This window comes from Platalea leucorodia (genome assembly GCF_965183815.1).
Source record: "Platalea leucorodia genome assembly, chromosome: 4".
NCBI lineage: Eukaryota > Metazoa > Chordata > Aves > Pelecaniformes > Threskiornithidae > Platalea > Platalea leucorodia.
The window spans coordinates 26,082,892-26,107,606 of NC_138826.1; the positions used below are offsets into that span (position 1 = coordinate 26,082,892).

General features: G+C 36.7%; 1 protein-coding gene across 1 annotated transcript in view; it reads left to right on the forward strand.

The window, feature by feature from the left end:
• The window catches only part of LRMDA (leucine rich melanocyte differentiation associated), a 689,441-nt gene that overhangs the window by 375,041 nt on the left and 289,685 nt on the right, over nucleotides 1–24,715 (forward strand). Inside the window, 2 exon segments of the mRNA XM_082311396.1 lie at nucleotides 4,970–5,102; nucleotides 15,666–15,796. Coding sequence (XP_082167522.1) covers nucleotides 4,970–5,102; nucleotides 15,666–15,796 — 264 coding nt within the window.

Here is a 24,715-nt window from a genome sequence, read left to right on the forward strand (position 1 = left end):
AACACAATTGGAAATGGCTTGGGTTTTTCCCCTTATTTGTATGCTATATTTCAGATTAAATGGAATTTAAAATTGAACAGGAATCAAAGTAAGTCAACCCAAAATGATGTTTTGCATTCCCAGGGAATTATGCAAACTGTAAACTTACACGTGTCTGTCTTATGCTTTTATATATATAGCATTTATTTATTGCTCTTTGTTTTGTTTTGGTGAGGTTAAGTCAAAGGACTAGAAGTCAGGAGCTCTGGGTTTTATTCCTTGTCTCTTAGAAAATTGCTGGAGGTCACCTTTCGTTAGTCACTTAACCTCTCTCTGCTTTACTACAAAATGGAATTTTAAGCTCAGCAGGTTTTTGAAGAGTAATTCATTAATGTTTAAAAAAAAATGCTTTGTGCTCCTTGGCTGGCAGGTGCTGGAGAAATAGAAATTACATTTCTGTTCTTTAAATACTGAAATTATCTAGTACTAGGGTTCTCATGTTGATTCTGCTCTCCTGTAATCTGTTAAAACATAAAAGGCAAGAAAAAAGGTATTTTATAAAGCTCTTGTTTTGTAACAGCTCTGCCTTTAACTTCTGGTAATGGCTATCTCTTGTCAACAGAGTGCAAATCAATTTCAAGGCTAAAGCCAAACTCTCTCATTTACATATTGTTAACTGCTCTCTCTTTTCCTGTTAAACAGGAGGAAAAAGTCATTACATATGAGGCAGCTGTCTTATTAATGGAGGGGTGGGGTAAAATGTGAGGAACACTTCTTTTTCAGTGTGTACTTCTGAACAGCTTGTTCTTCTGGACAAGGACAACTGAAGAGTACCAAGGTTTGTCCATTACTTGAGAGGCTTCTGCTTTTTTTCATTTATAAAATCTTGTGTTTTCATTGTCAAATATTACCAAAACGAAGAGCTGCTCTTTACTGTTATTGTAACCAAATCCCCGTCAGGCCAGAGGGACCGTATGAAATAGTGTAGTTGACAATTACCATGAATACACATAGGGAAAAAAAAAAATCTCTGCCATGACATTCCTTTATGATTAAAACTTTTTTACAAACCATGAATGAATTATGGAAAAGAAAGCTGGAAGAAATCATACTGATTAGCCAAAGGACTTGGATAAAATGACATTTCTGAGACCTTTGTATTCCAAAGGATTATTTACTGTCTGCTTACAGAACATCTTAAGTCGTTTTGCAGGGGGAGTCAGTTTCCTGTTTAGCGCAGTGTTTTTGTAAGCTAATGAGGGCAAAGCGTGAGCCATAGGCAATGATGCTGCAATATTAGCTGTGACAGGGAGCTTGATCATAATTATCTTAACGAGGATAGGGTTAATTACAGTGGAAACTCAAAGTTTCTTCTGTTTGAATGAGGCGGCACGGAATACGTTGTGATGTTGTGTCGGTTTGATGTGACTTTGGAAATTGCAATGGAAATCTCTTGGCAGCACTTGCTCTCCTCTGGGAGCAGAGTGTGAGCCCTGCAATGAGGTAACTGAGATGGTACCTGTGGGTGAGACAATGGGCAGCTTTCATGTCATTAGAGCAAGGAAAAGCAACCTGCAATACACCTTAGTGATGTTTATTAGCCTTTTGAAACGAGGGAAAACAACGGCTTGCCACTGCCCCTTAAGCATTGGTTGTATTGTGGTGGTAAGATTGTGTGTTTGTTTTGATATACCAATACAGGGAGACATTTTTTCTTCTGTGAACTACGAGAAAACAGCACAGATTTAATTTTAGACCAGTTCTCTTTCTTGGGGGATTTCCATCTTTTTATACTCATCTCTTTTAGGGTGTTTGTGTGCTTCTTGCTATGCTGTGTATATATACACACTCCTTTCCTGTTTTGTAAAGGGCTCATGAGGAAATACTTGGATTACATTAATATAACTATCTCACCCTCGTTAAAAATAAAAATGCCAGTATACTGATTTCTGCCTCAGCTTCTCAAAAATGCTTTCTATATAGTAATTCACAATGGCAATCCTTTCTTAGGTAAGTGATGTTATCTCCCATCTGCAGGTGGGAAATTGAGGCACATAGAAGTCACGGGACATGCTGAAATTTGTACCATAAAACCTATTGTGTGGATTGTGCTTAAAACTTTTAAATGGTGGAGTACAGCTGCTGGGCAATATTTCCTTATATATTATCATGGTAGAGATTGTTGCCTTGAATTTAGTAGCTAGTATCACTGAATGATAGCAAATACATTTTTTTCTTTTTTATTTCTTTACCAACTGTCTTACCAATTTTGTTTTGGTGCTAGTTTTTTTCTTCTGTTTAAGATGAAAAAATAAGAATTCTGTGGATAGCAAAATAATATATGATGTAAATTTATGTTAATGGCTACACCCTCCCTATGTACTGTGGCAGTCCCTCCCATCTCCATGGACTCTGAATTTAGGTGATTAAATCACCAAGTGCACACTGCTCTGATGACATGAAAACAATTAATAAGCAACCCCCTGTGTAACACGGCTCCTTTTTAACTGAGCAGCTAATAACGTTATATGGCAAAAATTATCAAAACCAGACAGGTGTAAGGAGATTTGCGCACAATTTTCTCTGCCTGTCTATGAAACTAGTACCCTTGTGTTCAGCCCAGGCTTCTGAAAGAAAGGCTGTTTCAACAGGCAACTCCCTCTAGTGTTTCAAGGCCTTTTGTCCTACTTCATGGCTTGTCATTTTGTTTTATGCCTCCCCTGCAGCAGTTTTGGATGTGCGCTTTCTTCTCCTTGCCAGTTGCCAACCATTTGCTGATTCTCATGATAAGAGTATTATATTTGCGTAACATAACTCAGGAACAATGTGTATTTTGATGCTGACACTGACCAGAGCCCAAGCAATGTTTTTTCACAAAGGACCTATTAACATCCCATAAGACTCTGTGGTGTTGACAAGAAGGTGGCCTTCTCTGAACTCCTTTGGCAAGTCAAAGTCTTACATTGAAATGTGAGGTTTGGAAATAATCCACTATTTATATAATAAAGAGTATTTAAGGGGAATTTGCTAAACTAGGTTTGTCAAATAAACTGAAATGAAAACTTATAACAGCTTGATAAACTCACTGCTACTTCCTCTGGGTTATTTTGCCTTTTAAAGGTACTTGGGGGAAAGCACTGTATGAAATGTTTGCTGATATCTCGTCTGATCTTGACTTTGGCAAAACCAAGTCTGTTGCGACCCTTTGCTGAAATAGCTAGCTTAATACAGCATGCCAGCACAGCTCTTAATGGCGTACAGTTTATGTAGGCTGAATCGAGTTTTTCTGAAACAGCTTGTTAAAGGCAAATGCAAAATGTGCGACTGTTACTGTGGTGGTTGTTTCAGTATAATGTTTATAATAGAGGCTTTTGTTCTTTCAGCTTCAGAAACTGTAGTCTCAATGCATTGTAACGATACAGATATGCCATAGGTTGTAGGCATGGCAATTTTTCTTCCGGTCTGGCTGCCCAGCATCAAAATGGCATTAGTAATAGTTGTACCTCCCTTTCAGAATGCCAAGTTAACAGTGTAAGTACTTTGGAGTCTTCGGACTGAAATACACTGTTTCAATGTTGTGCAAATGTTACTTGAATATTCATAGGTTAGTGTACAGTACCAAGCGTAAAGGTCACAGACTTGATTTCTTTTGGTTGTTTGAACCCTCTAACTGTGATTTATAAGTGGTCAGTAAGTTGTATCTACAAAAGCAATATCTTGTTTTTGTTGGACAGATGAATGTTAAATTGTCTAATTTGAAACCCATATACTTTCTAAAAATACTTTTATTTGCCTCCAGTATTAGTGCCTGTAGAACTCTCTAACAGTGACCTTGTCTGTATTTTGACTTTTGCCAAAAACTAGGGGAGGGTGAGGAAATCCCCTCAGTATAAATGTCATTGGAAACTGAATAAATAGTATAGACTGCATCTCCCTTATTAATCACATTTTATAAAACAGCCAGGAGATACAGTGATGATCTTCCCACTGGTAGGCATAGTAGATCAGCTGTCAAGTCATGCAATCTCAGCATATCTTTAGGTGTCTGGTAGGTGAATGAGCTGTGAATGCGTGTCTGTGCGTATGCTCCATATACCATGTGTCTTAGTTGATTAATGTGTGGTTTTTTTTTTTTTCCTGTTGGAATGTGCAAGCATTAAGAATCAAGTTTGGAATAGATGCCTTAACAAGGTACCAAAGTGTTCTTTTTAGTTTTTTTCCCTGCACTTTTCTATCAGAGGAATGAATACCTCCAGAATCTTGTTTATTTACAAGCCATCATCTGCACTTCCATATTGTGAAATGTTCCTTTTAAAATCTGCTCTCTGCAGTCTGACCTGTGGCTTGACAGTGGGACAGTAAGTTCCGAAAAGAAAGCAAATACCTTTTCTGTCTGGAGTAATTCTGCATTTGATTTTGTAAAGAACATTTTATTTTGTTTGCAGGGACTCAAGAAGCAAATTAAGTGGTTAATAAAAAGGAAAAAAAATCCCTTCTCTATTTCCTATTATTGCATGTAAGGTAACTGCTAAGAAATGATACTTGAAGTTGTATTTATTATTGTTAGCAGGGTATGATATTTCTTGGCAGAAATGATGGATGACAACTTAAATTTGTGTCCAGGGAATGAAGGTGAACTGTGACAGAGTTATTTATCTTGGGAATGGAGGTTAGGGTCAGGCGAGGCTGGGTGCCTGAAGGCACAAGACATTGACAAATTCATCCTGCAGGCCCCATATCTGAAGCCTTTTGTTTTGGATCCTGGCTACTCACTAAGTGACCCCCATCCTTCATCCTGCCAGCATGTGAAGGATGTGTTGCAGTGCCAGCACTCCCCTTGCCACTAATGCTTGTCATTCACTCTTCTGACAGACCCAAACCAAAACTATTCCCACTCCTGAAAGGGAAGGTTAAAATATTTATTTCAGCTCATAATGGCCTCCCTGATTTAGTGGAGTATCATTTTTCCTGTTGCCTTTGTCGTTTGCAGGTCACTAGAAGGACTGAAAACATTCAGTTACTTGGAAGAGCTGATCTTGGACAACAATCTACTCGGAAATGACCTTCTGTTACCCAGGTTACCCCACCTCCATACCTTAACGCTCAACAAGAACCAAATATCCTTTCAAAGAAATACCTGCAAAATGTCAAATGAGTTTTATGTGTCAGCCAAATTAAAGTATGTGAAATATAGTTCATGTGCAGACAAAGCATTCTCTCGTTTGGCACCTGGAATACTTCATAGTAATTTATTATAGGTCATTCATAAATGAAATGCACCATTATATCTTCCTGTTGCTCCATTTTAGTGAGAGATCTAAGTTATGGCTCTGAAGAAATCTTTCTAATAGATAAAATAGAGAAAGAAAATAATGTCAGTGCTACCAGTGTGCAGCAGTTCCTGTGTTTGCTTGGGGTTCTGTTGCAGGCTGACCTCTAGTGGAATAGAGAGTGCAGTGAAATGCTATTAAGTTTTTATACTTTAAATAGCTCTTAAAACATGAAAGTAAAATAAAATTAAAAAAAAAAGCCCAAGAAATGTAATACCTTTCTCTGTTTTAATGAACTTGGTAATATTCACAATTTGGTAGCTGCTGTGCAACCGCAGCTGTAAAAGCAAGTCACTGTATTCTTGGTGTTCCAACTCTGTATAAATCCATCTAAAATGCTGTCCAAATCAAGGTTTTAATCATCCATTTAAATACTTTAATGTATTAGGTCCATTCATAACCAATCAGGCACTTCTCTATATGCCTGAAGTTAGTGCCTGCTCAAGTTTATTCAGAATAAATATTTTAGCATTTGCTTAAGTACTCTGCTGAATCAGAGCCCCTAGTCTGTAGGCTTGTAGATAATGGTCTGTAAAAACTAATTATCTGTAAGGGCTGGGCATGGACTTGATTATTAAATAATTTTCCCATACTTTGACCCTTCTGGAGATTTGAAGATGCGTAATATATGGTTTTACAAAAGTGAAGGGTGATCAAATTGTGGCCAAAAGGCCAACTGAGGCTTGCAGAGTCTTAGAGCACAGACCATGAAAGCCCTCTTCTTGTAATTGCAGTGTGAGAACAAGGCTGCTCAACTGCAGGCTTTTATTACAGACAATGTAAACAGAGAGCAATTTACCTCCTACTAAAGCAAAATCTTCCTACTGAGGAGAATAAAAATAACTGCAGATTCTACGATTTCTGCACTTATTTTTGACTCTATAAATAAATAAAAATCAGCAGAGTAACTTTTATTCTTCAGGCCCTGGAAATTTGCTAAGAGTGTCTCTTGAGCAGTGACAAGCATTACTACTAGGTATTTGGCTAGACTTCTGGTTAATTACAGGATTCTGTGGGGTGAATTTGAGTAACTGGTTTTATTGTTTGCTGCCATGGTAAAATCTGAACTGGGCATGCTTTGATGAAGAATGTACAAGAGCATTTTTGCTGATGCTATGGGTGGTGGTATGTCTGGTGCAGCATATCTTCTTCTACAAAGTGTAAAATGTAAACTTGGCCATAAGACCCAAAAGCATGTGAGTGTATTTGTCCTTTCGGGGGTGTCAAAGAGGAGCTTTGCACTTACCAAAAGGATGGCAGGTGTATTGAATAAGAACTCAGTGAACAAAATCAGAGGGAAAAAAATGAACTTGACAGTAGTATTCTTTAAAGACTTTCTGCTGGTCTCACAGACATACTTAAAGTACTATTGTCAAGTGAGTAAACTCTTAAAGTCAATGATAACATGATAAGAAGGATTTGACCTGTCTTGGGATTTTTTTTAATTCAATCTTAAAACGATGAAGTTAGAGCTTTTAGAGTATTGATCTACCCAGGTTATAGAAATAAGGTATACATTTTGTAGTGTGCTGCCGATAATTTAACAGGCAGAGGAGTTGCAGAAATGCTTGTAAAACATCTAATGTATACAAACTGCCCAGGGAAGAAAAAATAACCGCTGTCCATCATTAACATTTTGAGCCCTAGGGAGTAGTGATCTCTTGTAGGGAAGATACAGCAGTCTTCAGAAGCATGGAGACCTTCCAGATTCCTCTCTTCAATGTGAGTACCATATTTGAAAAAAGGTCTCTTTTGAACTCGAATCACTTCTTTTAATGAATGGTTTCTTTATAGAATTCATTTGAAAATGTTCAAATAAAAATGTACATTTAATAGAACAATGAAATACATTATAGGAAAGATTGTTTAGTATATGACAGTTGCACTACAGAAAGGACACAAGTGAGCAAAGGATACTGATCTGAAACAAAACTTCAGTTGATGGAATATTACCACGTATTCATAAATACATACATATGGACAGAGAGAGATGAAAACAAACAAAAAGCCAAATTGACCTCTGTGAAAACTGGAATAACATGTAAGCTTTAAAACTCATGTGAGAGCTTTCCTGGGTATCTCTTAACATTACTGTACTCTTTGCTATTTCTCTCCTTTTATTTTGGCTTCATTTTGATCCAGATCCTGTTTTGATAGTTCTGGTTAAAGCTTTCTACTCCTTTTACATGGTCCACTTATTGTGTGGTGTTGTATGTGTAAATAACATTTGGCCCCTCCTAACATAATGTCTGGATACACAGTACAAATATGAAAGCTTATCTCTGAACCAGGTAAATACTTAGAAGAATCATCTAGTATTTTTTTTCTTCAAATAGTGGTTGTGTGTTTCAGTTACAGTTAGGCCACTACCAGTTTTTCTACTAGAAGTGGAAGAAGGAAGTTTAAGTATTACTATTTTAGAAACAGTTTCCTAGTGTTATACTTCAACTTTTCTGTAATGTCTCATCTGTTAAATATATTTTACAATGCAGTCTTTATAGCTGAAATACATAAACGATAGTTATCAACATTGTGCCGTATTGGATTACATGTCTCTAACATGTTTTTTTTCATGTGTATAGTATGTTTGTTTTTACAAAAGTCTGATTTACTTTGGGAAACATATCTTAGTTTCTCTATCAGACACAATGGGTGGCAGAAAGCAGTACAGACTGAGACGGATGGGTGGTAGGTAGGAAGTCGGTTTTGGAGCAGCACTCATGACTGCAATCACCTATGCTAGTAATGGGAAGCCTCATTTCTCCTTTTATGTGTGTTCACTAGATAGTAAGAATCAGTCAGGAAACTTCTAAATAGATTTATTCCTCTGTGTGTGTTATAGCAGTGTGAGGTTTCATGGCTTTTCATGGTGCTGATCATGGCTGGTGTTACAGTGGGACTATATAGTATAGACATTTCAATTTCCTTTACATTTCAAGCTTTTTAGTATTTGTTAAAACTACTCAAAAGGGCAGCAGTGATAGTTTGTCAAATATATATACCTGTATGCTGAAAATTAGTTGGTGTTCACTGCCTTACTTCAAAATAGACAAGTCTGATAATGAACCAGATCTGTGATTCTCTGAAGTTAACGCCTTATTTCTTTACTTAGTCCAGTGAGCTTGTCATCTGTTTAACATACATTCTATATACTTCTGAAGAACTGATACCAAAATTGATTTAGAATGAAGGTGTTGAATGCAGATGTAGAATGCAGACACTGAATCTAGGTCTAGGTTTTGAATGGTTTAGAGGAAAACCAAAATATTTCACACCATAGAGTGGGAAATCTAGAGCTGGGCAGAATGCCCATGATAGTATATACATTACTTATGGCAAGAGGAGTTAGCAGTGTGGTTCAAGTCTAAGGAATTATGTGTTCTTGAGTCTTTGAAAACAGCATGGATCGAGTACCTCAACTGAAGAATCTACCAATAAGTACTTCTGGTATAATCTGTCTTCACAAAGGTCTCATCATAATGCCTAACAGTTACAGATTTGTTTAACCCCTGAACTGTAGATTGTAATTTATTTTGCCTTTGTGCTTGTTCCAACGTTATCCTGAAGTGCTCGAAGACCTAGAAGTCTCAGTCTGACCAGAATCTCATTATGTTAAGTGCTGAGGACTTGATGTTTAGATTGAATAAATACATTAAAGACATAAATTGTCTCCTGTTATGCACAGATCCCTATCTCCACTAAACAAAGATGTAAGCTGAAATGGTGCAGCAGTCTTCCTGCATATACTTCTGAGCCCTCAATGCCACAGTTGTGGATTTGGCTAAACCTGAGTGTGGCTTGTTAGAGAACCACAATACCTGATGAGCCAAATATCTTGCTTCTAGAATAAAGTGTACCTGAAGTAAAAATTAAGTAATGTAAATGCATATGCCGCACATCTACGAAAGAGGGAGGTAGTCTTCAGTCCAGGTGATTCCTTATCCTGTTCTACAGCAGTGCTTGGACCAGTTCAACTCCAGATGTCAGAACTTTGAAAAAAATGGTGAGCTGCTGCTTTATTCTTGGTTATCTTTGTGTTGCCTTGGGAACCTTGAGCAACATTTGGGCAGAATAGTGTTTAAAAAAGAAAATCCAAGCGAAAAACAAACTTTGAAAGAAAGGACGTATGGTTTCAGGATGGACCTCTATAGAGAACTAGAAACGTAATTCGATTGCAGGAACAGAAACATTTCTCCTTCTTCTCATGTTTGTATACCTAACAACATTGAAACCTGGTCTTCAAATCTGCAGCCTTCGAACCATGGGCTTTCTGAAATACCCTTAAAAGCACTAGCAACTCCAGCTACACAGAGAAAACTAATGCTGCTCCAGTAGGCAGAATGGGATTTTTTTTCCAAGTATTCACTATACAGGAAGCTCTCCATGAGATCTATGGACTTAGTTAATTACCACCTGTGCTGCACCTTTTCTTTCTTGAGCAAAATGGTTTTAAAGTCAGTGAACAAGGCCTTATCTCAAGGTCTATCTCCCTACCAGATAGGGTTCAGGCCAGAACGCGGCATACAAATGACTGTGTGTGACATCCTATTGCACATAGAGAGGGGGAAGATGTATACTTGCATATTGCAAGCTATTTCTGTGGTTATCCAACCTTGAAGACCTAGCACATTCTAATGGAAAAGCGTTCAGGTGGCAAAGATCTTTTCACACTGTATTCAGAGGAGAATTGGTAACTTCTGCTTCAAGGCTATTTGCCTGTGGAATAGCTTGTGATTGCTACATCGTGTTTGTGATAAATTTAATTGAAGCAAATGTTTCAAATGGAAATAAATATAGGTACCTTGCTCATTTATGACTCTGGTAGAAGTGCTATCCAACTGTTTTAATGTTAGGTTGATTGCAGCACTTGTATGATGGATGGTTAGTTGGCAGAAGACTTTTGAATGACAGTTTTGGGTCTTTCCATGTGGCAGTCTGGAATTCTGTGTGATATTTCTGATATTCTCTATGTACATATTTCAGAAATATTTTCAATGTGAAGCTGGTTGCTCTTTACTTTGTCTTTTTGCTTCCAAGAACTTGCAAAAGCTCTAATCATGGAAGGTCATTAACACAAAAAGCTCTCCTGCAACTCTCTTGGGGAAGTGGGATGGCTAAAAATTTGAAAAGACTAAGTACAAACTTTTTGAAAGAAAATGGTGGAGCAACTTGGAAAGCACTGAGAGAAAGAACAGGAGTGGTTACTTTTCTTATAAAGTCAATGTATTTGAGTGTGTGACTAGTAAAAAGAACTCTTCGCAGAGAAGAAGGTTACAGAAAGAAATCCCAGATTCTTCTGCATAGTTCAAACTATATGCAAAAAATAATTTAGTGGTGAGATAGGAAATAGGTATAGGTTAGTTTGTTTGAACAGTTATATGTTAGGATAGATTTTGTATAGAGTTATACAGAATAACTTCATTTAGAAACTGTTAGCAAAGGCTGTGTTTCTGCATAGGTTTGACCAGCAGTTGTCCCTGAAGAGCAACGATGAATATGGTTATACCAAGAATACTGGTAAGAGAGGAAACAGTACGGAGTTTGGGGATGACCAGCATCAGTCCTCAGCACTTAAAGCAGCTGGACCCTTATATTGCTCTGTATAAAGGATTCACGCAGTGTCTGTGCCCTGGAAATAGGCTGAAGGTACTAGTGAAAGGACGCACCTAAAGAGACTCTTGAGAATACAGAGGTCTGGAATAGTGGAACGCGTGAGACATCATCCAGTAGTTTCTGTGTGAATTCACACAACCTTTCAGAAGTATAACAGAATGGTCTTTTTACTATGCTGGCTGTCACAAGACACAGATTAGCATCAAAATGACTGTTCCTGCTTGTGAGGTTCTCCTAAAATTGACTAAGCAAAGTGGCATTATACTATCCACTCAGAGTTTACAGCTTTGACCTTGTTCAAATGTAATATTCCCTGGGGACAGTTTAACTTTGAATCACACCAATCCTTCCTTGGCAGTAGTCTTGAATACTGTGGAACAAATCTTTAAAGGGTTTGTAAGGGGCCATAGTCCAGGCTACAGGATTTTCTACAAAACAAACAAACAAAAATGTTATGAGCTGGCATAGAAAGTTAATTCTTAACCAGAGAAGGGAGATGCATCATTTGCTTTGGGCTTTTGCTTGTTCTTTTTGCCTTCTGGAGAACCTCAAAAACTATGGTATTGGGTACCAGATAGTGAGTGAAAATAGACAATTTAGAACATACTTATTTGTAGGATATTTTTGGTTGCATAAAATGTGCAAAAAAATATATTGCTCTGCAGCTTAACTGGACCCACCATAGTACTATATTTTCCAAGTAATTCTATTGCTAATGTCTAAGTGTTGCTGGTAGCACTTGTTTTTCTGAACAGAAAATATGGTGACATGGCTGTGTATGCTTGTGCATATGTATTCTGTGAACTGTCTTCTGTAAATATGCCTGTATGGTATACATATGTGTAACATAATGAGGCTTACAAAAGTTGATCTGAGTATGAGATACAGCCAGTTCTTGTAAATGTTTCCCTAACTTAGACCTAGAAATAGTGCAAGAAGTCAGTATAGTCTTTTGATGAGGATAAAATTTTAAAGTATGTCTAGTATGCTTCTGTTAATTATTCATGGAGGCCAGATTGTGTTTTTGGAGGGGACCATTGTTGTATAATTGCTGAGAATTAATGCTTTAGCTTGTGAGCTAAAGCGCTGAAGAGTTTAAAATTATTATTGTTACAAGTTTTTATTTTAGTCAATGTCTGTTAGAAAGAGAGGCATTAATAGATTGGTAACGATGACACTGTTGAATGACGAGATGGATTGCTACAGTAAGGCAATTTAATTATCATAGCAGTGACACTTTAAGCCAGTTTTCAAACAATAGACTATAGTTTAAGTATTTGCCTCACTGTTACGTATTCACCTGGTGACCAGTGACACTGACTTCAGAAAGATCAGTTCAGGCCTGTTGTCACAGAGCTTTAAATAAATAAATAAATAAATATTCACTAGCACTGTCCATGGATTTAATTGCGGCTTTCCTTTTCGGAGAGAATGGAGCTGAAATTGGTATTAGAAATGGCACAGCAGGATTTTGCAGCTCTTTGGCTCTGATTGCACCAATATGACACTCCTTAGGCTGCAACAATAAACTATAAAAAGGAAGCTGTCAATAAAATTTCAGACTACTTTTTGATTTTCTCTCTCTGTATTTTCCTAGCGTTGTTTTAGAAAGACTTTACACTTTTTTTGGCATCATATAGTTCCAATATTGTGATTAAAATAAGTATATGACATGCTAATTAATTAAACAGTACACTAGAAGTGCACCATGACTTATGTCTCATCTCTGAGAAACACTTAATCACAAGAATCTGAACAGGGTATCATTTATTTTTTCCTACATGCTTTGTAAAGAATAACTGTGATGGCGGGTGAATGGGGCTTCTTGGAAGAATAATCTGTACCTTGCATTTCGTTTTGTTTTTAAAAGGGGTGAGAAAAGATAGTTAAAGTTCTAAAGAACAGAAATGTTAATTATTTTATTTATGCTATCACTGCTGATTCTGGCACAAAAAAAGTTGACTGTCATAAGCCACAGGTTAGTTTGTTCTCAAGTGTTGCTGGTGTCCTGTTATTTTTGGTCTGTCCAAGCCTGCAAAGCTTCAACTTTTCTGTGAGTTAGTGACCTTCTACTTTTCAGGTGATTATGTCTGATTCTTGGGGTTTGTCCTGTGCACATGTTTCTGTTTCTGTTGCAGCTGAAATTGAAATAATTCTAGGATGCTAAATATCTATTTCAGTAGAGGGATAACAAAGAAAAGATCTGGGGAGTCTCACACAGAACTGCACGGTAAGGGATCTGTGTATGATTCCCGGTCATCCTTGCCTGGGATAATTTTTAGGGGGGTGTTTCTGCATCTGAAATCAATGCTAAGGGTTTAGATATGAGATATCAGAATCTAGATACTAATTTCCAAATTTGGGGAGATTTAGATTTTCGAGATGCAGATTATCAACTACTGTTATTTACCCAAAACTCGGTGAATTTGGTGTCTCTCCCTTTTGCTTTCCATAGGACTTTGATGCATAGTCTTATGCTTTTTGCAAATCTAACCTGACACTGCTCTTCATCATTACATATCTAAATACATTTTGATATTTGCCCCTAAGCCTGCATGGTCGGTTGGGAGTTAGAATACACGTCATACTCCACATTCAGCAAATTGTTTGGGAAGAAAGCTTCTACACCAGAAAAAGCTCTACTGAATTGACAAGCAAAAATTCTGCATGTTTACTCCATAGAAGAAGCAAAAAGTTTGGGTGTTATTTGTTTGGTTGGGTTTTTTTATTTTTTTATTTTTATTTTTCCTTTCGATAGGAAATGGCCAAATACAATCTAAGCCTTCCAATAGCTAACCCCAAGTGTGTGATTGCTGTCATGGAAATAACTGTCTTTTGTAATAATAAACTGTTTCTCTCAGGGAACCTTTTTGCAACTTAAGCAATCCTGCAAGAAATTTAAGTGTTGCTCCTGGCTGAGGAAGGGTGCCAGATTCAAGCACTTCTCTAACAGTCTTAGGAAATTTTTAAAAAGCCTTTCACTAGAACATGTGTGGAAAAACAGTTTGTGACCTTCCCATCCCAGTTACATACTTCCTGAAAGAACCATGAAAAAGTTTATGTATAAGCTTGAGGTCCAGATATGAGAAGATGAGAATTAGCACCAAATTTTGATTGGGAATTCATCCTGGCTAACAAAGATTTATATCATATGCTGCTACAAAAAGACAATTTTCCTTAGGGTTTATTTGATTGCTTATTAGCATATAGCATTCCATAACATGGCTTTGCCAAATTAAAAGTTAGCATTTTTACTTTTTTAATTAATTCATAGAACTAATTTCAGACACTCATTTTTGTCACTCATGCAAAATATTTGAGTATGATTACTCAGACCTTATGGGACAGAACATTAACTATGATTGTAGATACACTGATTTTAATATATTAGAATTAGTAGTAGTCAGCATGACCTTCATGTGTGTTTGGAAACAAAATAAAATTTCAGGCTTACAAAAGGAAGACTACATTTTTAACAATGAAGCTGCTCTTTCCATTCTGTATTGCTTCTGCTGCCCTTAAGATATTGAGGTGAAGAAATAAAGTAAATTCCATCAGCTAAAAATAACAAAGATAACAGAAACACATAAATCAAGTATAAATAATAGCAACACAAGTGAACTGAGGATTTAAAACAATAGTTGTGGTCTCTAACGGCAGGAGTGGATAAAAACAGAGCAATGAAATGTCTTTTAATGGTTTTGAATAATTATTACTTTGTCAAAGTCAGTCAATTTTTAAGCATTGAAAACTTTTTACATGCATATGCATGGCATCCTTTTTGAGAATCATGCCTTTTTCTTTGCATGTAAATTGAAGTAAATAAGAATGTATAGTTCAAGTCCTAGAGACTGTCACACTATAACAAGATAATTTGCTTTATTTGATCAATCAACAAGGTGCAAATGGTTGAATATTGTTGTTATGCTAAAACCTTTAAGCTGTGATTTCCAATAGTGCAGTTGTTAAAAGATAGTTTAACCTTTGTTTGCTTGTTTATTTTAACATAGTTTACAATATCGAAGGTGTATCATCATTTTTTATGTTCTGAGGAATATAGTTAAGGTAAAAAGCCTCATGAACACCAAAATATAAGGTTATTTTAATGAAAAATTTTATGCTTTCCAAGACTTTAAAGCTTCATATATAAAATACTTGTAACACTGGAGTCCTTAAGTTGCACTTAGTGAAGCATTAATTCACATATTCTGATTGAGTAATTATGAATGTGTTGCTGTGACACTCAAAGCATTTACATGCTGGGAGTGAAAGTGGGTTGTTGTGGTTTGACTTTTTTCTTTTTTTTTTTTTTTTTTTTTTTTTTTTAAAAAAAACCTCATTTTCCAGTGGACTGAATATATTAGTGATGAATGTGCTGTGAAACTAACTGTTTGTTTCCATGCTGGAAAAGTTTCATGGCTCCAGCAATTGCTAGCCATTTTACCACACTGCATCCATCATTTTGTCAAAGTTTTAAATGTTTTGTAGTGAACCACCTAGGAAAGAAAGGAGGAGAAAAGAATGACAAAATGGCCAAATTCTTTCATTCCATGCCAAAAAACTGACTGATGTTTATCCCTGTTTGCCCTTGGAACAATTAATGTGACATTTTCCTGAATGCTATACTAAATTTGATCGTCAGTTATTGAAATGTATGTTTAAATCAGCAATGACGCAACTCTAAATGCTTTTTTCATTAATGTCATTGAATCCTTAACCCACAACCTTTGACACATAACAGAATTAGAAAGCCTTTTGGACCATTTGGCTGAAGTTGTGCCCTCGCTACAGTATCTCAGTTTGCTTGGAAACATGGCCTGCCCAAATGAACTGGTCTGCAAAGAAAAGGATGAAGATGACTACCAGAGGTACAGGTTAGTGTTTTAATTTCTAGATATGAAAAGGTATGTCAGTTTTATTACCAGAAAAATACTGAACTAAAACCAACTTAGAGTCTCAATCAATCATCTGCTCTATTCAGAAAGCATTGTGGCATATTCTGCCGTGAAACACCTGAGAATCTGAGTAACCCCATTTCAGTGAGATCACTCTGAGGAACCCTATTTCAACAAATATTTCTGTGCTGTGCAGCACATTTTTGAGTTGAGCAGGTGTGCATAGCATTTCCTGAATGTGGGTGCTCATATGTGCCTACTTACAGCCTTTCCTTCTTTAAGGCCAAGGTAAGGCAACATTTACATATACTAAGGGTGACAGTCAATAAAAAAAAAAAATCACTACGCTCAGCCAGTTGCATTGTCTTCTGCTAACATTTGATTATGGCGATGAGTTTCTTCTACTATAGTTATCAAGGCACTATTAAAGAACACAGAAGAAAGGACTCCTTCTGTACTGTCCTGCTTTACTCAGAGCAGTTAGTGTTTAGATTCAAATAAAAAAACCTCAAACTATCTCTATAATGTAATTTTAATGAGCTAGATTACACAAAAGGTCATCTGGAAATTAATATGGAAGTCTGATAAAATACCACATGTCCAACTGATCCAAGTGAAATACTGCTAAAAATTACACGGGTTATTTTTTAAAAAATAAAAATACTCGTGACTGATGATGACTGTGAGTATAGATCCAGAATTTACAGAATGTTTGCTGAAGTGACATAATTTTCATAGCTATAACGTTTAAGCAAGTGAGACATTGATTATATTAAAAAAAAAAAAAGTCATTGGATTTCTTTTTCCTTGTTCACATCTGATAAAAGACTTCAGTCTTTGTGTGCTGGCATTTTTCACATTGGCTGAAAATGGCTGGCTGAGGCAAGTCAGAGAGCCAAGCAGCACTGGTCACCATGCTGCTGACCTTGCAGAGCCTGAGCTTACTTTTTATTAGCAGATCACCGTCAGTATTTAGAGTTATATAATAAAACTCTGATTTTATCTTCATGTAATCCAAACTCTGCTGTAGGAGTTAGTATCGAACAATACAAAGTGGTAGAGACTAAAAGCAGGTTTATTGGGAAGTGGCATGAATTTGATGCACCAGTTTATTGCTCATAAATGCTGTAGATTGAATCAGCAGCACAGATGTCCCAGGTGTGCATATTCTTTTTCTTTCGTTCCAAATTTTTGAGAGGGATTTCTAGGTTATCATTAGCCTAAAGACTTTCAACTTTTGAATCCAGCTCAACTGTTGCATTTTGGTTTTCACCAAGTAGAGCAGCCTAGATTTAATAAAATATTTTCCCATTGCTTTCACACTTAAGTGGAAGGTATGCCTACTATCCAGCTTATGAGAGTCTAATAGTGCTGTCTCTATGTAAATTTATGTGACATTTGCACTAGAGAATTGCTTGAAAAATGAATGATATTTCTACAGTTTACTGTTTTTCACTTTAAGTATGTTTTCTGACAATATGTCTCCTATTAATCATTTAAGCAAAAGTAGTACGTTAAAGGAGCCATTCAGAGGCAAGAACCCATGGTTCATTTAGTTCTGTCTGAAAAAATTCTTTATTGATTGACATCCTCTGTGGTTATGTGATGTAATATTTATAATATGTCACATAGCCATACATCAAAACAAGCATGTCTTTTGTTTCATTTCAATGCAAAAATGTTGATTTCAGGGAGGTCAAAGTAGTTTTAGGTCACATTGTGGCAAACCACCGTGTCAAAGTGTGGAGTGATTGTATTTATGCATCTGCTGGAAACTGCAACATTGCTTCCATTTATTTCCCCTCAATTTTTCAAAAACCTGGATATTTTTTTCTATATAAACTAGGTTAATTAAAGCTCTTTTAAGAAAGGAGAATGGGCTTCTAATTAGTTGAATGATTTATGGTTCTACTGCTATAATGAAAGCTTTCTGATCCTTTTCCATAATTATTTGTTATATTATATGAAATGTGTTTGCCAGACAACACTAGGCTCAAAAATGCTCAAAAGCATCTGTCTATCCATCTATCTATCTTTAGGGGAATATATATTCACCTACATGGTGGAACCAATTAAAAGTACTCTGCTAATTTTACCCTGAATAGGGTAAAATTCAGTGTTTTGAATACATGTTCTGAAGCATCTTGGACACAACTTTTTTCTTCCTTCCCCCAAACATACAGATTTATCTCTCAGATTTAACAGCAGCAGCCTCTCCTGAGTGAGGAAGTGTTTGTACTTTATCAAATGTCTTGATTCAAATCCCAAAAGCAAACATTTGAAATGGCCCATTTCAGCATTTTTTTTTTAATGGTTTGAAGTAACTGTTTTCTATAAGATTTTTATTTCTTTTGAGAAAATTTGTCACACAGAAAGCATCAAAAGATGGCTTTACAGTAAACGTGAATTATGTAAACATTTTGCTTTGCCATAAACTTTAACTGGTTTGGTTTTGTTCTGAGTAGGAACTTCTTCTTGTAATTTTTTGCAGTGACCATTGGAACCACAGCTTCATTTTTCATTGAGCTTTAATTTCATTCCTACTGAGTTCAATTAGAGTTCAGGCTATTTAATTCCTCAACCAGAAAGAGAAAGGTGCTAGAAATCAAAGCTTTACTTAATCTTCTCATTCCAACAAACTGAAAAGATCTGTAAAACCCCCAAAATCTGAACCTTAAAAAAACGTGGAAAATCAAATTTTTAAATACTGAAGGCCCAGTGATTTACTATTATACAAGTAACAGAGATAAAAAGTAATATTACCTCTTTTAAGAATAATTAGGTTTTATTATAAATACTTGGAAAATGTATAAAACTGTGCTTTTTTCAAGAAGTTGAGATCTAGTTCCTCAGGTAATCGATTGGTACACCATTTTGTGTATTGATGTGAAATTGATAATTTCAATACTAAAGCTTTTCCCTAGTTTTTCAATAAAAATAGGTTTCATACAAAAATGTTGTTGTGACTTGTTCTCAAAGTAGATATTTTTTTCCTAAGAAGCATCGTAATATTTCAGTGGGATTTCTTTTTTTTTTAGAAAAAGAAGAAAGAAAACCTATTTTTTTCCATCCCTTGTATTCCTCTTTACCTTTCAAATGTGTAGCAGAACAAATTGATGAAAACATTTCTATGTTTCTTATTGAAATTTTTGCTTGGACAGGAAAAGAAAATGGAAAGTTCCCTTCTGTGGTATTCTTATAAGCAAATTTGTTTGGTTCCTTTTAAAAACTCATGGTTTTTTTCCATCATTGTAAAATGGCTTTCATTTCTTTGGGGGGGGGCAGGAGGAAGTGCCATAAGTTCTTACTTTTTATCTAATTTTTTAAGCTTTCTATATTGGGAGGTGATATTTTGTAAAGCTATATCTTGGGAGTGAGAGCAAGGGAATGCAGAATATCTAAAATATAATGGCGATAGGAAGTTTTTAAAAGCTTTTGGCTCAAACAGGAAGCAAAAAACAGAAAAATAGCTTGCAAAACAGTACATACTCTAAAATAACCTATTCTACAATCTCTACTTTGAAGATTGCGTGAAAGCAAAGGTCATGACCCGGAGATCAAAGTAACAGAAGTCAACACAGTAATTGCTGGTTGCTTCTCTTGTACCCGCACTTGGTCAGTCCTGTGGGTGTATTGTTTGCAGTGAAAACTTCAAACGTGGTGTTACTGAACTGTGAAAAATCATCTGGGTCAGAATGTATTACAAAGCATTTGCTAATGCTGCAGGTGACCTCACCTATTTTCATTAAAGTGATATGATTGTGAAGGATGTATGCCATGTGTGAAGTTTTCAGTGCTTGTTCATTCTTCTTTGCTCCTTATTGACATTTCCTGGAATGATGCATTCATTAAGTGCTGTTGACATGGAAACAAGGGCAAGTGGAAACAAATGCCTGAGTTTATTTTAAATTAGCTTAAAAGTACATATAGTAGATATGCTATCTTTGGCAGGGGGAGCAAATGATGATAACCTTATGAAGTCCTCTTAAGATACAACAGCAAGAAAGGAAATGCATGCATTTTGTATGGATTAACTTTTCAAGCTAAATCAGCTATTCCCATCCCACAGGTTTGATTCTGTGAAATGCTGGGTCCTCTTATAGCATTTTCAGTGTCCTTGCAGTTTTGTTTTGTTTTATTGTGGTTTTGTTTTGTTTTAGTGTTTTGTTGTTGGGGTTTTTTTTGTTTTGTTTTTTTGGTTTTTTTTGTTTTGAGACAGAACCTACTCATGTATTCTAAATAGTCTTGTTGAATTTGGATGGTGATATAAATACTTAAATACACATTCAAGAAGCAGTAGGAGACTAGAGGTCCTCAGTAATGAAAATAATGTTAATATACGTCATCAATATTAGTGAACTTAGAGTTGAGACTCTCTTTTAGCAGGAGGGATTGAAGTCTGTGGTACTTCTGTATATGTTTTTTTATGTTCTTCATAAGATGACTAGGGCATTCCCTTACATCTGTATAATCTATGAATCTGTGCTACGTCACTGTTTGCATGAGGCCTTGTCATTTCTACAGTACCTGGAAGAAAAAAAACTGTATTTAATAGAAATCAAATAGCCACACAACTTCCATCTGAGATTAGCCACTGTAAGGATTTATGAGCAAGGGCTATTATAATGTTGTTGTTCAGCCAAATAAATTGAAGTCCATAATACCTGAATTTGTCCATGCTAACACAGTAAGTCAAGCCATAACTATAATTATTGTTATATGTGTAGAGAGATATTTTTCTAATTCACAGAGCTGTTTGCTACATTGAAGTAGAGCAGAGGATGTTAAAATATTAGGAGGCGGTCTGGATTGCTGAGTGACTTGAGAGCCCCTCAGGATTACATGGTTATCACCAAGCAGTGCCAAGGTTGCACAGAGGCTATGTGATCCTCTAACATACCTCATGCCAACATAGATCATAGAATCATTTAGGTTGGAAAAGACCTTCAAGAAAATCAAGTCCAACTGTTAACCTAGCACTGCCAAGTCCACCACTAAACCATGCCCCTAAGCACCACATCTACCCGTCTTTTAAATACCTCCAGGGATGGAGACTCAACCACTTCCCTGGGCAGCCTGTTCCAATGCCTGACTACCCTTTCGGTGAAGAAGTTTCTCCTAATATCCAACCTAAACCTCCCCTGGTGCAACTTGAGGCCATTTCCTCTCGTCCTATCGCTTGTTACTAGGGAGAAGAGTCTGACCCCCACCTCACTACAACCTCCTTTCAGGTAGTTGTAGAGAGTGATAAGGTCTCCCCTCAGCCTCCTCTTCTCCAGGCTAAACAACCCCAGCTCCCTCAGCCTCATAAGACTTGTGCTCTAGACCCTTCACCAGCTTTGTTGCTCTCCTCTGGACACGCTCCAGCACCTCAATGTCCTTCTTGTAGTGAGGGGCCCAAAACTGAACACAGTACTCGAGGTGCGGCCTCACCAGTGCCGAGTACAGGGGCACTATCACCTCCCTGGTCCTGCTGGCCACACTATTCCTGATACAGGCCAGGATGCCATTGGCCCTCTTGGCCACCTGAGCACACTGCTGGCTCATGTTCAGCCAGCTGTCAACCAGCACCCCCAGGTCCTTTTCTGCCAGGCAGCTCTCCAGCTGCTCTTCCCCAAGCCCAAGTGCAGGACTCTGCACGTATCCTTGTTGAACCTCATACAGTTGGCCTTGGCCCATCAATCCAGCGTGTCCAGGTCCCTCTGTAGGGCCTTCCTACCCTCCAGCAGATCAACACTCCTGGCCAACTTGGTGTTGTGTGAGGGTGCACTCGATCCCCTCATCCAGATAATTGATAAAGATATTAAACAGGACTGGCCCCAATACTGAGCCCTGGGGAACACCACTTGTGACCGGCCGCCAACTGGATTTAACTCTGTTTACCACAACTCTTTGGTCCTGGCCATCCAGCCAGTTTTTTACCTGGCGCAGAGTGCACTCATCCAAGACATAAGGAAAATGTTGGTTTAAGTTTATGACCTGGCTTCCTTAACTCTGTACTGAGGAAGTTTTGTTGCAGTTGGAAATTCTGCGGCTAGCTATATGCTGTTTGGTGGGGTAAGGGTGGGGATAGGTGTTAAAGTGTTTCGTGGTGCAGAAGAAACAATTACGGGAGATAATCTAGTTCAGTGTCATAAACATGTTTGCTCAATCCTTCTGATTTTTGTTTTCATCTCTCCCCATCTGAATGCTGATGTAACTTTGCCAACTTCAGGTTATTTATTATTTGTAGTTTACAATAATGTAACTGAGAGCATAATCAGGCCTTCAAAGTTTGAAATAGGTATATTATTTTTATGTTCTGTGATTGTCAAAGAAAGGAAATACAATAGCACAGAAAACAGAAAAATGAAAGTAAACACTTTCTGAAACAAGGAGCATGTTGCAATTATGATACAGGTAGAGCTAGACATTTCTGTATTCTGGGAAAATATTTCTCAGTTTTTCTGTGCCAGATTAATTTTGCGTTTTAAACTTAAATACTGATGCATATAGTACAGTTTTATATTCCAGTTTTTGTTAATAATAAGTACAGAATAAAGGACTATACAGAATCTAGTTCTTAACGTAGTCTTTCACTAAAGGTTCAGTGAAAGAGTTTATTTTCTCTGAAATGCTAAGTATACAAATTTACTATACTTTTCTTGTAGTAGAAGGAGAAAAAAAAAAAAAAAAAAACCAAACCCAACATTCTTTCCCCAAGTAATTTATTGCCACTTTTAAGATTTTCTTATAGCGTGGCTCATGGGTGATGCCATTATCTTTCAGTATCAGGAGGCCAACCATGTTCTACAACTTGTCTGCTTTTCCAAGGGAGGTAATAAATGAATCAAGGCCCTTAGATGCTATGATATTATGTGATTTTTTTTGTGGTTGTTACAGCGTTCACAGCTCTAGAATAAAAATTTCATAGAACTGTCTGATAATAGTAAGGAGTAGTGTACTGAAACTCATTAAGACTGAAGGAACTTTTATGCCTGAACCTAAATGGCTACAAAAAAAATAGATCAGAATGAAATTACATAGTAGCTATTTAACAAAAATAAGGAGTTGACATAAAAGTTATTTACACCTGTGTGTTTTGGATCAGGATTGACAAATTTCTTGCATATGTTTAAAATAGATTTGTTCCTTTCTCCCATGTGATCCTTTAAGGAACACTTACACATTCTCTTTGAACCCTTTTGCTTCACCTGTGAAATTCTCTCTTAAGATTGTGTGAACCATAACTGATTTTTGGGGAGTGATGGAATAACCCAAGGACTGTGTTTTAAGTAATGACTGTTAGACAGTAGAGAACTAGAAACATATGCAGAATATACCTGCAAGGTAACTGATAGTTCTTAGTATCCGTGTTTGTAAGGCAGAATTAAGATGACAAGCCTGTGATTCATTAAGGACTGTAGAGTGAGTCAGTATCAGAGACAGTATTTCTTTATATAAAAACTAGAGTTGTGTATTGTTTAATAAATAGCAATAGCTGATCTCAAAGCTGTCTTTGTTCTGTCCCTTTCTGAACTCTAACATGTTTCTTCAAAGGAAGGCTTTGCCCCACTGAGCTTTTGCCCATGTCAATAGCAGCTGAATCCCAAACTCACTGCATTCCTTTGCAAATGCCCCCTCAAGCCTGTTCCTCTTTTCCAACATCTTGACAGGTCTGTGTAAAAACCATTAAAATAATACTAATCACATGTAACACTTACAAAATCGGTAAATGAATTGTTAATCTTTATTGTCATTTTCACTTAACTAAGACTGAAATAACATGAAATGTGATATTCTCTGGTCTTTTTCCCTCTCTGAGTGTTCCTGTTTGTGTGTGATGGATATCTGTTATTACCTTATTTTCACAGGACTCTTGGCATTGGGAGTCAAGGAGGGGAGATGACTGGACAAAAGAAGATATAACTTTACTTACATAGTTAGTTTCTTTAATTCTTCATGAATTAGAAGATCAGTTTACAGGCAGTGATAAATGGATCTCTAAGCACCTTCCTGGTGTCTCTGGTTTTTTTTTTGTCTCTCTGGAGATCACCTTTATTCTCATCACTGAAGATAATAACCTTTTTTCACACCACTGCAAAGATGTTAAAACCCAGTAACAGCAGTCTCAGAGCACATGCAGCAGTGCTAAGTTTCAAAATGATTAAAAAAAAAAAAAAAAAAAAAGGGGGTGAGGGGACAGGGATACCCTGCCCCCCCCCCAACCTAAAATAAACCTTTCTAAACTTATAATGTAAAATTTAGATGGCTCCTTCTTCATTAAACAGCATTCTCTTAACAAGTCTAAAACAGGTGCAATGTGTCATGCAATTTATGGATCCTAGTACCTGCCATAAAGTATTAAGTATTTTATGATAGCCGCATTCTGTGTTATTAGTAGCTGTCTTTTTCTGCAGCCATTGGTGTTTGATAATAGTCTTAAAACACCCAAAATTACTTACCTGCAAGCAACATTCCAGATAGTCCGTGTTGACAGTTTGAATAAGTTTAGTGCCCTTTTGTTGTACTTTACCTTCAAAACAAACTGATTGAACCATCAATAGCTCCTGAAAGCTGACAGAGGCATGTCATCTGGTCTAACCCTCTGATAGTAGGTTATCTGTGGGAGTTAACCTTCCTGCATTGTTAACTGAAATGTTTTATGTACTATGCAACTTAAGGATACTGCTGTGATAACCTTAGTAACTAAGTCATACATCACAGTAAAGAGATTTTGTGCAACAAATAACCCTGGATTAAATTTACAAGGGTTGAATTGATATTGTAAAGTGTTCATTCCAGGGCTTTGGTAATCCTTTCCTGTATTTTTTATGGCAAACTTGTGTTACATTTAGATTGAAGCTGCATCTTCATATTTCTAGCTAAAATATATCCAGGAAGCCCAATATTTTTCTT